Genomic DNA, 16,804 nt, shown 5'->3' with positions numbered 1-16,804 from the left:
GTTTCCATGGCGGACCCATTTTCTTAATAGCGTAATTTGTAAAGAACTTTATAGATTTTGCTAGTGCTTTTTGGTGAAATTTAATTAAACACGAAGGTAACTTGTAACTGTTTACTGTTAATTTTCTTAGGTTTTGGAGCATGTCCTCTCCTACTGAAACCGTATTTTCTTTGCGAACAGGGCATATAACTTGTCTAACATCCTCTCTGACAGTAATTAGGAAATCCTTAGGACTTGAGAGTAAAATCAAAATCAAAGGAGCGAGAGCCATTAGCCGCGCGAGAAAACCTTGAAAATCGAAAAGATATGAAAACAACGGTCCTACCAGAGATGCCGTTGGTTTTTTATGCACCTCCTTCATAAATTTACTTTCTACAATGTAGTTTAATGCTTCACATTCGTTTGATCAAAAAAACTTGAGATCAAGTACAATTTGACCACTCCATAAGCAAACGTGAGTATTTAGCACGAAATACACGCTAATTAATGGTTGAGAAGATGCTAGCGACAGTCCTCTTATTTTATAAGTGATACTTATTCAATTGTGCTCAGTTTTTGTCGTGCACAAAGTTTACATTGATCTAAAACACAACAGAAGAGATAGCCTGCAGAAAGAAAGTAATTTTGGCGGCCGAATTTCAAGTATCAAAGCTGCCATCCTAAATTTTTACAGCAGTGAAAGGCTGGGGAGAGAAAAAAAATTGTACCAAGAGGGTGAGCGAAGGTCAGAAAGAAGGAGAGGGGAGGGGGTTGGGCAATGAAAAATACGTCTTTCCAGGCCCCCTTCCCTTCACCGTCGACTCTAACTCCAAATCAAACAAGGCCGGTTGAATAAACGATCGCAAGCTTTCTAAAGTTAACTCGCCCTAATAAGACGCCTGCACTGCAAGCAACAGAAGAGATTGTTAGGATAAATTTTGAAAAATCATGGCTTGGCCTTAAACCTCGAGGTTACTGAGACTCTCGTTGGCTCGCTACAATTTAAACATAAATATAAATTACGCCATAAAAACAGCACACGAAGGAGTATCAACGTTTGTAGGGATCTTTGAACAAGGGGACTGCTGTACTTTATCACTTGTCAGAGGAAAATAGGCAAATCATCGAGATATCTGGTCAGATGGGACAATCATTTGGGAAGCCAAAGGCTGAAGCAGATAATTGATATGCGAACAATGACACATTGTGATATTTTGCGATAGCACAGATCAATTTTGTTTCATCATTTCATTAATATACCAGCTACTTACTGTTTTAAAATTATTTCTGATAATCTCTCTAGAGCGGGAACATAACCACGCATTAGGAGAAAATAAAACGAAGTTGAAAGAGATTGGGCATGAGCAGGCCCTCTACAGCGACAAAATGAGTGACGACTATTTCTATCGTAACACAATGGCTGCATTTATAAAATTCCCATTGCTTGTTTGTTTTCATTTTTGGGAGATAAGTGCAGACGAAAACTGATGAGGTTTCAGTTTTTAGGAAAGTTTCTGTCAAACCTCGGCTCTCTCTAATTCAACACAAAAAAAATCTTGCAGTAACGGATGTGAATTTAGGGACTGAGGTAGGACATTCTTAACAGTGTTACAAAATTCGTACCGACAGCTACCACTTAAGATGTCTGAATAAGTTTAAAACAGCTCAAGATTAACACTACTTCCTCTTTAGTCCTTTCCATAAGAGTAAAATTTATCAAATTTGCCACTTGATTTAGATCAGTAACTGCCCAGAAAGTGTGAAACGATGTTCTGCTCATTCCCCAACGAAATTCATTCACGCTGGAATCACTAAAAGCTCCTCGAACGCGCCAAATTCGCCGAGCATGCGCACTCACTTGCCGCTGTGTCTGCTGAACCTCCGATTTAGCTCCGAAAGCTAGTGGCAGGTCATAGGTCGGGCTCCCTGTCTAGGAAAGGGTAGAGGGGAAGAATAATAATTTTTGAAATTGTTTTACGCAATACCAAAGAAAATACAAGATCATGAATATAATTTACGAAATATTTATTTAAGCACTGAGGACTTGAAATACATAATGCTCAGTTAAGCAACGATTAATAAGTGATAGAACACAGTACGCCTAGGATCAGGACTAAGATTAGCCAAAAAACAATGAGCTATCTAATCTTGCTTCTAGTTCATATCTTAACAAATGATAGTGTCCTTTTAGAGTACTTAGAAACACTAAGGAATGAATATGAAAAGTAGTAGTAGCTGGGAAAGCTGATGCGCCCTTCCTCACGAAACCAAGCAAAGGCTGAGAAAGAGACCCAGTTAAGATCGTGGTACTTTCGGGATATCATGACCCTTCATTGTATTAGCCCTAAGCCAGTTCATATAGTAAATTCAGCATCATTTTGCAACAGATTATACAACTCTACTGTGGTATTTTCCTGGTACTCTGTAACCGCCTCCTCGATTTCTCTAATCATTTTGGCCTTTTTTTCTCCCGTAAATCGGTTTTCGTTTGTCAATCCCTTGAAAAATAAGCTAGGAATAGCTCCGCTTAAAAACACAGCAATCGTTGATGGCACTGCTGAAATGCTGCTCGCATCAGTTACCAGAAATACAGAGCAGAAAACCAAAAATAGAAATATCAAAATGATGGCCATTTTGCCAAGCATGCGGTTTACTTCACCCCTAACTGGTGGAACTGCGTTCTTTGAATTTGACGTGCCACCGCAAATGCGCCAAAATAAATCTTCTGGAACTGCGCCGTGCTCACGTTTTCCGTCAAGAGTCTGCCACTTCTCCGAAATCATTTCTTTCACATCTCGGTAGCGCATTTGCAGATTATAGTAGCATAGATAAATGTTTGTTAAAGCAACGATAGAGAGCGCTAGGATTGGGCCTACGACTGACGCATTTAACACTAGACCTAAAGTAACTAAGCCAAACATGCGAGTGATACATCGACAAGAAAGGCCCCCTACCAAACAGCCGCCTGTTAATATTGCCATTAGGGGTAGATGAAAAAAAACTACGATGATCCTTTTTTTTGACATTTTCCTAAAGCAGAAAAGGATCAGACTAGACCATGGTGAACACAAAATAATAAGCGAAATTGACCCTAATAACAATAGACAGAGGCATACTCCTCCAAAAATGGCACCCACAACTATGACTAAAACAACATCCCAGAATAACACCCACAAAGCAATAAAAGGAGTTTTAGCTCGTTTCCATGGCGGACCCATTTTCTCGATAGCGCAATGTGTAAAGAACTTTGTAGATCCTGCTAGTGCTTTTTGGTGAAGGTTAATCAAATACGAAGCTACCTCGTAACTTTTTACTGCTAATGTTCCTAAGTGTCGGAGCATGTCCTCTCCTACTGAAACCGTATTTTCTTTGCAGACAGGGCATATAACTTGTCTAATATCCTCTCCGACAGTAATTAGGAAATCCTTAGGACTTGAAAATAAAATCAAAATCAGAGGAGCGAGAGCCGTTATCCAGCCAAGAAAACCTTGAAAATCGAAAAGATATGAAAACAAAGGTCCTAAAAGATATGCTTTTGGCCTTTTATGTACTTCCGCCATAAATTTACCTTCTACAATGTAGTTTAATCCTAATATTAGGTACACAAAAACTGGAATAACACAGTACCAGAGAAATGCAAATTTGGAATGAAATGAAAATAATTCTGTACGCTCTTTGGTATAATTTCTGAGAAAATAGGACAAGGTAATTGGATTTGGTTCGTCTAAATAAAGTAAACTTTGGGAATAAGCTTGCTGACTCTGAGTCGGAATTGCTAAAGTTACAAGAGGAACTGAATCGCTATTTTCTGCATTGACATTTACTAAAGCTTCATCGGTTGATCCGTACCTGCTTCTTTGTGGACTGCTCTGTCGATGATAGTTATCGTTTTCGCGTCGCTCTTCTTTTTTACACTCCTCTTGAAGATTAAAAATTGAGTCCGGCAGGAAATGGAGAAACGCTGGACAATAAAGCATCATCAGCAGAGTCAAAAGGTTGAGGGTGCCATTAAAAGCTTTAAACCAACCGCTAACATGAACATCCAGCTTACATTGAATTGAAGCAGACTCCGTGGTTTCTTCTTTGCTCATCCTACAGCACTGGAATCTGACATTTCCATCAAAGAAGCTCCATAAAAAGTCATTAAAGTAATCTTCAATCATCGCAACACAAACAACATTCCTATCTGGAAGTTCACCTGAGTTTAACTGTGTCATATTCAAAAGCGCTCTTCCAACTACCTTGTTTTGATAGGAAGAGTTCAAGTTCGCAAGGCATCCGCTTGGTTGATCTTCCAACAGCACCTCCATACCTCTTGTTTGGTATTTAATAATAAATAAGATCTTTTGACAGGGAGCCCACGTCACAAAGTGTGGTTTTCAGTGAGGCCCTGCATAAATCTAACGTTAGATTTATGCAGGGCCTCACTGAAAACCACACTTTGTGACGTGGGCTCCCTGTCAAAATAAATATGGTTATCAAGAATAGGATAAAAGGGTATAATCAATAGAAGAGACTACATGTTTTTAACAAGACGTCTAAAAACTGAAAAATCGGAAATGTTCCTAATGCCGTCTGGGAGAGCGTTCCAGTCATCTACTGCATGACAAACAAACCGATGCTGACCCCATGTACGCTTTGATTGTGGTTTACAAATGTTGTTATTAAAACGAGTGTTATAATCATGTATATCTTTAAAATGATTAAGATTAAAATTCCAATCAATTAGTCCATTCAAGGACTTAAAAACCAAAAATAGACGATGTGATCTTCGCCTTATTTCCAATGTATCCCAACCAAGTAGATCAAGAGCTTCTGTTGCTGATGAATGCTTTGGCATATCTAAAATTAATTTAGCTGCTTTATTCTGGAGTAATTGGATCTTGTTCATCAGAGTGGTGTTAGATTTATCCCCCCAAGTCACATCTGCATAATCAAGGATTGGCAGCACCATGGCTTTTACAAAGAGTTCCCTTGTATTTCTTGGCAGAAGATGTTTTATTCTCTGTAAAACGCCAAGCCTCTGAGACACTTTGGTCTTAATGTAATCCACATGATCAGTCCAAGACAGATTCTAATTGATAATTACGCCCAGATACTTGAACGAATTGACTCTGTCTAACTCCTTCTCCTTGATTATTAATGTGAATTCTTCTAAGGTGTTAAGTTTCCTTGGACCGCCAATGAGCATGAATTTAGACTTCGAGATATTTAGTGTAAGTTTATGCTCGTAGAGCCACTGAGCTAGCCTGTCTAGATCCTGATTCAACATGGTCTGTAGGTCACGGGCTGATTGAGAAGAGCAGTAGATAGCAATGTCATCAGCGAATAAGGTGACCGTAGTGTTCCGAAGGACCTTGGGTAGATCGTTGATGTAAATGGCAAATAGTAATGGACCGAGAATAGATCCCTGAGGAACACCAACGGAAACCTTCCGCGCAGGAGAAGAGGCTTGACCAATCACAGTCTTCTGGTAACGAGAGGATAGGTAGGAATGGAACCACTCCAGATTCTTGCTGCGTAATCCTAGAGATTTGAGCTTCCCGAGTAAAATGACATGGTCAACGGTGTCGAAGGCCTTCTTCAGATCAATAAAAACTACACCATTTACTAAACCTTTATCCATATTACTTAGCACTTCATCGGTAAACTGCGTTAGAGCTAAAGCGGTAGATCTTGCACGTCTAAAGCCAAACTGGTTCACAGCAAGCAGATTGTTGGAGTCAAGGTAGCCGTAAAGTTGAGAATGAACAGCTCTCTCAATTACTTTACTGACCGTGGGCAGGACAGAAATGGGACGATAGTTATCTTTATCGGACTTATCACCTTCTTTGAAAAGAGCAGTCACTTTCGCACATTTCCAAGATGATGGGAATTGACCCTTCTCAAAAGAGAGGTTTATGATATCCCGCAGAGGTGAAGCAAGTACATTTGCTGCATCACGGAGTAAACGTGCACTAATGCTATCTAGTCCTACCGCTTTATTGGTTTTCATTAGGCGCAGCTGCTTTTCAACAAAGGCTGACGTCACATACTTGAGAGAGAACGATAAGGTAGGAACTGCATCGTACTGAGTCGGTTTTAAACCACGAAAGGCCTTTGCAAGGCTCTTGCCGATGCTTGAAAAGTGATTGTTTAGAGTTTCTGCAATGCCTTTGGGGTCAGTCTGCAATTTTCCATGACCAAAAACTGCATTAATTTCATTGTGGTTAGAGGGAAGTGTCTCTTTAATTGCTTTCCACATCTTGGAGCTGTCACCTTTAGCATCTTCTATCAGCCGACAATAATATTTCGATTTCAGCTTCTTTTCCTCGCTATTCGCACAGTTCCTCGATTTTCGGTACATTTGCCAGTGATACTGCGAGTTCTTACACTTCTGAGCCTGTTTCCAGTGGTAATCTCGATCACTCCGAATTTCGAGGAGTTTGTTCGTAACCCACGGTGTCTTTGTCCCCTTCACACGCTTTGATTTTATCGGAGCGTGGTCGTTTGCAATGCTATTGAAAAGACCTTCCCAGAGGAACACGGCATCATCAACATCATTAGCACTTTCGATTATGCTCCAAGGTAAGTTGCTGAGATCACGCAAGAATGCTTCTTTGTTGTAGCTTTTAAAACAACGATACTCGAGCAACTTTGGTGGAAGTTTCTTTACACCTCCCTCGATAGTACAGAACACAATGCTATGATCGCTGATGCTTGACTGCAGAACATCGGACTGCACGACCCTGTGAGTGTTGTTAACGAACATCAAGTCTATCGTGGTGCTAGAATTCTCAGTGACCCGAGTAGGTTTACAAATAATCTGAGAAAGACTGTGTTGTAATGCAAATTCATCAAGTCTACGGCGTAACTGATTCTTGGTGGAATAATCAATATTGAAGTCACCCACCAAAACAATATCGGAGTTTTCAGTGTCGATGTAATGTAGCGAATCAGCTAGATTTGAAATAAAACCATCGATGTTCCCATCATCAGGTCTGTAAGAACAACACAGTATCATTCGTTTGCATTTAGGTCTCTTGATTTCCACCCACAGACATTCAAAGTTATGCTTTATGAGATCAGACATAACGACAAAGGGGATTCCATCCCGGACGAAAATTAAAACTCCTCCACCACAACTTTTGGTCAAACACTGTCTATCCTTACGCACAAGCGAGTACCCTGGTATCGTGATCTCATTGTCCAAAATATTTGGAGCTAGCCAGGTTTCAGAAAGAGTCAAGATGTCGAAGGAGTGTTTGTGGACGAGTTCCTTTACATGATCGAGTTTGTTTACCAAACGATTAACGTTTAAATGAGCAATCTTGAAACCCCGTAACATGCGAACGTCAGAATGAAAATCGTTATTGTCTGACCGTTGCTGAGTAGTAGTATTGCAATAAGAGTCATCTAAACAGTCTATGCCAGGAAACAGACAAGTAAAACACATCCAGGTAGAAGATTCATTAGTTGCGAGAGAATAATATTCATCAACGCCCATGTTCAAGCATTTAGCATGGTGCCATTTGTCGCAACCGTCACACTGAATAGCTCTTTGGTTTGAGCGACATCCTTTAGAACAAATAGCACACGGATCTTTCACCGGACCGGGGTTGGAGCTCACATCCCCGGCTAAGAGCAGTAAGTACGAGGCAGAAAGACTGACGTTAGCCAAGTAAATCGAAGCTTGAAGTTTCCAAGATGGCGACGAGGCAATACGTGTTGAGCGTCTTGGTAGACCAGAGTTTCGTCCAGGAAAGCTGGCAGAGTTTAAATTAAGGGCCAGAAACAAGTTTCCATCATCAAAAAGCCTTTCGGGTACAGATGAGATGTTTAGAGATGTTGCAAATAACAATACTAGGACAAGAGACGCGCTACACCGAGAGAGCCAACCGATCGCCATTGTGATATCTTTCATTTAAGGAGGCCCACGGATAAAATGTCATAATCATAGGACAAAGACAACATTGGCTCGCTGATCAAACTCGCCCAAACCCATCTATTTGGGAGAAACTTGTTCTCTGACTCTGATGGACGGTAGCTGTCATTACGGAACTTCAAATCCAAGTAGACTATTCTAACACCCCTCTCGGAAGCCTTAACGAGGAATTCGGACGCAGTCCCTTCTTCAACCGTTAAGACCTTGCATTGAGCCTCGCTGAAGTTCTCCGGCTTGGCTTGACAAGAAGAGAGAAAGAAAAGAAACACAGAGAAAGGAGTGATAAACTTGATGGCCATGTTTTGATTATAGTCAGACGGTAATCCAAACGTGACGAGCTTTACCCAACAATTATGCAAATTAGGGTAAGACAGATCTGAGATCCGCCTGGTAATTATTAACTGTAAGAGTACGATTGAATGAATTTTCGGCAATTACTTTTTTGGCACTTTTCGGCCTCCAAATGGCATAGCGAGAGTAACCCAAAATCTTTAAGATGACTTTTTTTTGTCATAATACAAATGTTTTCCAGAGAGGTACACACGTTAATGTTAGAGGCACTATCGTGCATGCTTTTTTTAAGGTTAAACCCTCGCGTGGAAGTAAAAACTCATGTTTACTTTAAAGTGCACAATGTAAGCCAAAGAAATTCCACAGTTGTCATTGTCTTCCTTCCTTTATTCGTTTTGCTACTTGATTTTTAAAAGCAATAAATGAAAGGTAACTTATTCGTAATAACTTAACCAATTTACGAGGTGTATCAATAATTTATAATCTCATATAGAGATATTGGTGTGTTTTTCAAATTAATTAAAAAATGATTGATTTATTGATTGGTTTTATTAACAAAAATTTTACATTAACTACATCCTTGCACTGTGGTTTTTCTTTGATGCTGCTTGAAATAATAAAAAAGGCCATTATTTTACACATAAAGGCATTGATTTTCGTATCTTTCAATTTTGCTGCTGCTGCTGTTGTTATTGTTTTTTTTTCCCTCATATTTATCTTACAAACATCTGTTGACTCGACAAGGATTGTGTGAATGAGTAAAACGAATTACACTAAGCCGCTGAGCAGGTTGTTGATTGCACACGTGTGCCAAATCGAAAGTACATACGCTTTTAATTTCGCCTAAAAAATTTCGAAAAGGGTGAGAGGTTGGTCTAAGTTGTATGTATAGTCTGTGCATTGGATTTTCCTGTTCCTCTCTGTCCAAAACTAGCGAAGTGCGAGCTGGGCGGGAGTCGCACGAAGGCATGGAGTGACCGCAGAGGAGCAGGCTTCTTGCATATATAGATTGGAAACAATGGTTACAAAATCATGGAATTAGATAATTTTAAGAGGAACAGTGATAACTTTTGGTGAATTTTAAAGCCTATGATAATTGTTTTTGATTGTTTTTTTTTCCCTCTGTTTTAAATATATCAGATATGCCCTGGTTAAACAAGCATTTCGTTGTAATAATTCGTTGCATCGTAACACTTTTCAGTTTTATTTCAATTCTGCTTCCAAATCTGGCGAACAAAGCTTCGGTTTCCTTCATTTTGATTTATTCTCACTAGCAATTAAAGAGGCGATGAGCACATCACTGAATACATCATAACAACAACAACTTAACTCAGTTCAGTTTGAAACTGTTCCGTCTGCATTGATTCAAAAATCTGCTTGTCGAAGCAAACCGATGCGTTACTATTTGCGCCGAGAAGTAGCATTTTCCAAGCGCAAATGAAGATGACTAATGTTGGTAATGATTAGATGAACATACACCACGCCGCAGACTCTAAGCTTTAATTTACTGCATGAGGCGATTTTTGACCCGTCAAAGAACCGACAGCATGAAGGCATGTCACACAGTCAAAGTCTAGAGGTGAGTTATGATGGAAGTGCCTTGTTTGGATAGCAAAATTCCTCAGTCTCTAGTAAAAAATTCTAAAGTGTATGAGGATGGCGTCTTCACTTGAACCATCAGGATGACACAGAGTATCACCTGCAGAACGATTAAACACTTTCGTCCAACAACACGCAGAGCCACCTCTCTTTAACAGTGCATTTGAATGACTCACCATGATTGAGTTAGATGAAACATTTTCATCCAAAAGTTTGCTTTAGGAGCCAAGGTTTGATCGTATAGCCATCTAAACAAACAAAGCAAGCCGACCACCTCGTTGTCACAACAGACACGTTATTACTTTTTCAGCGGTAATACACAGACAAACATTGGCTGCTCTTAAAGCCCACCTTGTTTTTATGCGGAATAATCACGCTGTTAGACAAAAATGTTTAATCGTTTGGATGGGGCTTTACAAGGATTTACGTGGGAGTACCCAACAGTGAATCATGGCCCTCAGGATGGCGGTTTTCTCTATCTTCATATTTTTGTTCTATTGCACCCCTTGCCGAGCCAAACCCGACAATTGAAACGATGATCATAGTAAAAACGCTTTTTTCCTGAATTCCGTCTCAGTGCTTCTGAGAAAATTGTGAGAATGATCTACTTGCATTTGACTGGGGACGAAAGTTACCATCCACTGGAGTCACCAAGACTATTTCTATCCGAGAGATAGGTCTGGACGAATTCGATCGGCGAGCCAATGCTGTCTCTGCCATATAACTATGATATCCTATCCCTGGGTATACTGACTCCCCAAGTAAGAGGTATGGACGCAGAATTGGTCGATCAGTCTGAAGGTTGAAAGATTGAAGGCCACAAAAAAATTTTACAAAGATCATTAAATTAATCCAAATGCTCAAATAAACTGGAGGGCAATGAGAGTTTGAAAGAGAGTGCAAAAGATGTTTGAAAAACCCTTGGGGAATTCATTGCTAATATCTTGGTCACAGTACTTGTTTGCATATATTTTGGAGCTCTGTTTTTCTGTGCAATTGTTATAGGGTTATCATTTTTTTTGTATTTTTTGTTTGCCACTTTCTATCTTTCCAATGTCTTCTTTCGGAAGATCAATGGAAAACCGTCATGATCATATAACGCTGTATAGAATTGGCTGATAGGTTTTTATTTTAAGGGGATGTTACTGTTAAATAGAGTCTTGGGAACATCTTCTTGACAATTTATTGTAAGAATGTTTGGTTTTTATCATTATGGGATTTATTTTTAATGTAGAGTTTACCCACCCCTTTTTTAACCTTCCTACTAGCAACCACAACAAACTCTTACGTTTGCTACTACAACCTGCAAATGCGTTATCAAGATGTCAAACAAATGATTTCTCAAAAGTGACAAGTGCAAAGCAGTGAAAACAGTGAGAGTCTGACCGACAAGGATACGATCCCCGCAGATCTTTTCTGGGTCATTTGCGGTAGTGATTCAGAATCTGAACGAAGACTGTTACCGGTTATGAATGAGATCATGCGTAGGCTTCAAAACATGGGTCTTATTTTAATCTTTTTATTTGTGTCTTGGTGTTCCATAATATTCTTCGGGAGGATATTTAAAATTTCGTCGGTAGTTTCCAAAGTATCTGTATTTGTAGCCGGGGTGATAACTAGATTGTTTTTTAAGGGATTAACTAAAGAAAAACGATTTAGTGGTCTAACTAGGAGACAGATGTTGGCAAAAATTGAAAATGCAGTCAAACATAACATCGAAAGAAAGACAACGTAGGCTAAAGGGGAGAAACTAGTATCAAATGAAGGAAAAACACCCAAATGGTAGTTTTCTTTAGTTTCATCACGCCTCTGTCAGACAGTTAAGAAAAACTGTTAGAACAATTTGCAAACTGCACTGTAATCCTCTCTAAAAATAAGGAATAATCTTGCCCATCTTTAACCTTTCTCGTGGCCTATTAGTTTAATCTCCTCTATTCCGTGGTCTTGAACCCAATCTGTAATATATCTGATCGTAGCTAATGAGAGTGAGTGACTGGTGGGTTCCTGAATAAACTAATCTACTTGTATACTAATTTGTAGGAAATTTAAGGCAATATCTCACAAACAATTGATGATGATTTATTGATTATTATCTAGAGAAAATCAAAGTACTTGTCTTATTACTCTTACCCTAGTTACGGTGTATAGATAGGAAACATCTGTTTAAAATTGAATCTGTTTATAATTTAAATTAATACACAAATGTTCCTTTGATTCGTCAATTTAAAAGAACCAAATGCCAGTTTATATTGATCTAAAACACAACAGAAGAGATAGACTGCGGAAAGAGAGCAATTTTGGCGACTGAGTTCCAAGTAAGAAAGCTGCCATCTTAATTTTTACAGCAGTGGAAGGTTGGGGAGAGAGAGAAAATATTTTTACCAAGGGGGTGGGCGACGGTCAAAAAGAAGGAGAGGGGTGAAAGTTGGGCAATGAAACAACACGCCTCTCCAGGCCCTCTTCCCTTCAACGTCGACTCTGACTCCAAATTAAACATGGCCGGTTGAATAAACGATCTCAAGCTTCCTAAAGTTAACTTGCCCTAATAAGACACCTGCACTGCAGGCTACAGAAGAGATCGTCGGGAGAAATTTGGCTTGGCCTTAAACCTTGAAGCTAATGAGACTTTGGTTGGCTCGTCACAGTTTAATCATGAACATAAATTACGTCATAAAAACAAAACATGAAGGAGTATCAACGTTTGTAGGGGTCTTGGAACAAGGGGACTGGTGTATGTTATCACTTTTCAGAAGAGAATAGGCAAAACATCAAGATTTCTTGTCATAAGGGGCAATTATTTGGGAAGCCAAAGGCCGAGAGGCAAATAATTGATCTGCGAAACAATGTCGGACACATTGTGATATTTTGCGGTAGCACAGATCGATATTGTTTCACCGTTTCATTATTATACGAGCCAGTAAAGCGTTTTATAATTATTTCTGGTGATCTCTTTGTAGCGTGAACACAACCACGCAATAGGAGAATTTTTTTTTTTTCAAAACCAAGTTGAAAAAAAAAATTGGGCATGAGCAGGCCATACACAGCGACAAAATGAGTGCACACGCTTCTTACGCAAAATAAATTTTACGCGCGTAAAGGAATGGGAACGACTATTTTTATGGTAACACTTTGGCTGCATTCATGAAATTCCCATCGTTTGTTTTCATTTTGCGGAAATGAGCCTAAACCAAAACTAATATAGTTTCACTTTTCAGGAAAGTTTCTGTCAAACCTCGTCTCTCACTTATCTAATTCAACACAAAAAGTGTTGTGGTAACAAATCTGAATTTAAGGACTGAAGTAGAGCACCTGTGACAAAAATTCGTGCGACTGCTTCCGCTTAAGATGTCTGAATAAGTTTAAAACAGCTTACGATGAACTATAATTAAAAGGACGCTACTTTCTCTTCAGTCCTTTCCATAAGAAAACTACATTAAATTTTCCACTTGGTTCACATCAGTAACAGTCCCTCCTTAAGAAAGGGAAGTGGGGCAGAATAATTATCTGAGAAATTATTTTGAGCAATACCAAAGGAAATACAAGATCAGAATGGTAATTTACGAAATATTTATTTCAGTAATGAGGCCTTGAAATACATAATACTCAGTCAAGCAAAGATTAATGAGCGACAGAAAACAGCACACCTAGCATGAGGACTCAAATTGGGGAATATATCCCATCTCAGTATCATTTTGCAACAGATTATACAACTCTACCGCGGTATTTTCCTTGTACTCTATAACAGCCTCCTCGATTTCTCTAATCATTTTCACCCTTGTCTCGCCCGTAAATCGCTTTTCATCCATAAATCCCTTATAAAATAACCCAGGAATAGCTCCGCTTAAAAACACAGCAATTATTGATGGCACTGCTGAAATGCTCTTCGCATCAGTCACCAGAAATGCAGAGCAGAAAACCAAAAATAGAAATATCAAAATGATGACTATATTGCAAAGCATGTGGTTTACTTCACCCCTAACTGATGGAACTGTGCTATTTGAATTTGACGCGCCACTACAAATGCGCCAAAATAGATCTTCTGGAATTGCACCGTGCTCGCTTTTTCCATCATAAGTCTGCCACTTCTCCGAAATCATTTTCTTTACATCTTGGTAGCGCATTTGCAGATTGTAGTAGCATAGATAAATGTTTGTTAAAGCAACGATAAGGAGTGCTAAAAATGGGGCCACGACTGACGCATTTAACACTAGACCTAAAGTAACTAAGCCACACATCAGAGTGATATATCGACATGAAAGGCCCCCTACGAAACTGCCGAATCCTAATATGAACGCTGCGAATATGTAGGAAAAAATTACAAATAATGCAAAAACACTGAGCTTTAAAACCTTTTTGTGAGAATACCATATTTCTTGTAACATTTGGCGAAGTTTTCCGAAATAGAGATATAAGAGACTATTCACTGGTGAATGCCTATAAATGAGCCAGACTAACCCTGATAACAATACACAGAGGCATATTCCTCCAAAAATGACACCCACAACTATGACTAAAACAACATCCCAGAATAACGCCCACAAAGCAACGAAATAAGTTTTTGCTCGTTTCCGTGGCGGACCCATTTTCTCAATAGCCCAATGTTTAAAGAACTTTATAGACCCTGATAGTGCTTTTTGGTGAAGGGTAATTAAAAACGAAGCTAACTTATAACTGTTAACTGCTAAAGTTTCCATGTCTCGGAGCATTAGCTCTCCTACAGAAACCATATTTTCTCGACAAATAGGGATTACGAATTGTGTGTCCTCTGTGGCAGTAATTAGGAAATCCGCAGGACTTGAAATCACAATCAAAATCAAAGGAACTAGAGGTATTAGCCAGCTGAATACACCTTGAAACTCGGTACGATAAAAAAAAAACCTTCCTAACAGAGATGCTTTTGGTTTTTTATCCAACTCCTCCATAAATTTACTCTCTTCAATGTAGCTTAATCCTAGTCTTAGGTACACAAAAATTGGAATAACACAGTACCAGAGAAATGCAAGTTTGAAATGAAATGAAAATAATTCTGTATGTTCTTTGATATAATTTCTAAGAAAACAGGAGAAGGTAATTGGATTTGGTTCGTCTAAATAAAGCAAACTTTGAGCATGTTTGTTTGATGTATCCTCGCCTATTTGGGAATTAGCTTGCTGACTCTGAGTCAGAATAGATACAAGAGGAAATGAACTGTTATTTTCTGCATTGTCATTTGCTGAAGCTTCAGCAGTTGATCTGTACCTGCTTCTTTGTTGATTGCTCTGTCGATGATGGCTGTCTTCTGATTGTTGCTCGTTTTTGCGTCGCTCTTCTTTTTTATACTCCTCTTGAAGATTTAAAATGGAATCCGGTAGGAAAACGAGAAACGCTGGACAATAAAGTATCATTAGCATAGTCAAAATGTTGAGGGTAACATTAAAAGCTTTTAACCAACCGCTAACTTGAACATCCAGCCCACATTGAATGTAAGTAGATTTCGTGGTTTCTTCTTTGCTTATCTCACAGCACTGGAATTTGACATTTACCTCAAAGAAGCTCCAAAAAAAATCACCAGGATCTTGACCATAATCTTCAATCATCGCAAAACAAACAGTATTCCTGTCTGGAGGTTCACTTGAGTTTAACTGTGTCATATTCAGAAGCGCTCTTCCAACTACCTTGTTTTGACAGGATGAGTTCAAGTTCGCAAGGCATCCGCTTGGTTGATCTTCCAACAGCACATCCATACTTCTTGTTTGGTATTTAAGGAGGCCCATGGACAAAATGTCATAGCCATAGGACAAAGACAACATTGGCTCACTAATCAAATTCGCCCAAACCCATCTATTTGGGAGAAACTTGTTTTCTGACTCTAATGGACGGTAGCTGTCGTTACGGAACTTCAAATCCAAGTAGACTATTCTAACACCCTTCTCGGAAGCCTTCACGCGGAGTTTGGACGCAGTCCCTTCTCCAACCAGTAAGACCTGGCACTTAGCCTCACTGCAGTTATCCGGCTTGGCTTGACAAGAAGAGAGAAAGAAAAGAAGCACAGAGAAAAAACCGATAAACTCCACGGCCATGTTCTGCTTGCAATCACACGCTAATCCGCCGAGATACTGTAAAGAGAACGGAAATCATAGCACAAATAAGTTTTATTCACGCAGTATTTAATGTGAAAATACAATATTTCAACTATATATCAGAGACCTAATCATGAAGTGTCCAACTTTTACAAGTATAATCACTGCTTACATAAGGGCTTACATAAACATGTAGAAGACAACCTCAGTGTTGATTTCATGTCCCGCCAAAAAGGAATCTTGCTAGTGAATCAATCGACTCCTTGAATGTTATCGATAAACCGTCGAGAGCTTTCTTTCTGTTTCTGCGAGGGCTCAATTTATCATCACGTTATCTGGAGTTTCTGTTTTCAATACGAAATTTCACAATTTCCCGCAGCCCTGAATAAATGTTGCTGATAAATTTGACACTTCGACACTTTCGATGCTTTTCGCCAACTTAGACAGAATTTAATTTCATCCCAAACACCATTTGTTAATAACATGACTTCGCTGTCAAAAAAACTGACCTTATCCTTTTCCTTTCTTGAACCGAATGCCTTAGCTGTGTTTGGAAACGGATTTGTAAGCGGTTTCGCAATATAAAGGGTATAAGTTTCTGGAGAAGCTGTAGTGCTGCGACGGTGGGAGGGTATAACAAGGTCAAGAAGTAATATCAACTGAGTTGATAAAGTAAATTGGCTTTTATGTATGCTTCGTAAGCGTTTAAAATGCTGGGAAAAAACCCACAGGTTTCTCGGAAAACGAAAACAAACGTATCTCATAATTGACCTCTGCCTCTAATCTCATTAAGAGAAAACAAATTCGAAACGCACAAAGGAATAGGACACAAAAGAAGTATTATTGTTTTTCTTACTTAAGCAAAAGGAATTTTTCCATGTTTACATGGCCTCATTGATTCAAGAGATGACGCAGTCGAACGTTTGCATGACTTTCGAGAGCTCTGTTAGAA

General features: G+C 39.1%; 2 protein-coding genes across 2 annotated transcripts; both read right to left on the bottom strand.

Moving 5' to 3' along the window:
* Nucleotides 1–2,044: 2,044 nt before the first annotated feature.
* On the bottom strand, nucleotides 2,045–4,294 carry LOC136282539 (uncharacterized). Its single transcript, XM_066170193.1, has one exon. It carries the CDS (start codon nucleotides 4,287–4,289, stop codon nucleotides 2,334–2,336), a length of 1,956 nt encoding a protein of 651 aa, XP_066026290.1. The 5' UTR covers nucleotides 4,290–4,294; the 3' UTR covers nucleotides 2,045–2,333.
* A 9,139-nt stretch (nucleotides 4,295–13,433) lies between these two features.
* LOC136282538 (uncharacterized) lies at nucleotides 13,434–16,484 on the bottom strand. The gene is made up of 2 exons (XM_066170192.1): nucleotides 16,362–16,484; nucleotides 13,434–15,888 (listed from the first exon to the last, which is right to left on the bottom strand). The coding sequence occupies exon 2, from the start codon at nucleotides 15,850–15,852 to the stop codon at nucleotides 13,438–13,440; it is 2,415 nt and encodes an 804-aa protein (XP_066026289.1). The 5' UTR covers nucleotides 15,853–15,888; nucleotides 16,362–16,484; the 3' UTR covers nucleotides 13,434–13,437.
* Nucleotides 16,485–16,804: the final 320 nt, after the last annotated feature.

This window comes from Pocillopora verrucosa, chromosome 7, assembly GCF_036669915.1.
Source record: "Pocillopora verrucosa isolate sample1 chromosome 7, ASM3666991v2, whole genome shotgun sequence".
NCBI classification, from domain to species: domain Eukaryota; kingdom Metazoa; phylum Cnidaria; class Anthozoa; order Scleractinia; family Pocilloporidae; genus Pocillopora; species Pocillopora verrucosa.
The sequence above is the reverse complement of the archived record's forward strand: the minus strand, read 5'-3'. Positions and strand labels throughout refer to the sequence as shown.

Bases quoted from the DNA above. Each gene is read 5' to 3' on its own strand.
- LOC136282539 (XM_066170193.1), bottom strand. From the start codon at position 4,289: ATGGAGGTGCTGTTGGAAGATCAACCAAGCGGATGCCTTGCGAACTTG.
- LOC136282538 (XM_066170192.1), bottom strand. From the start codon at position 15,852: ATGGCCGTGGAGTTTATCGGTTTTTTCTCTGTGCTTCTTTTCTTTCTC.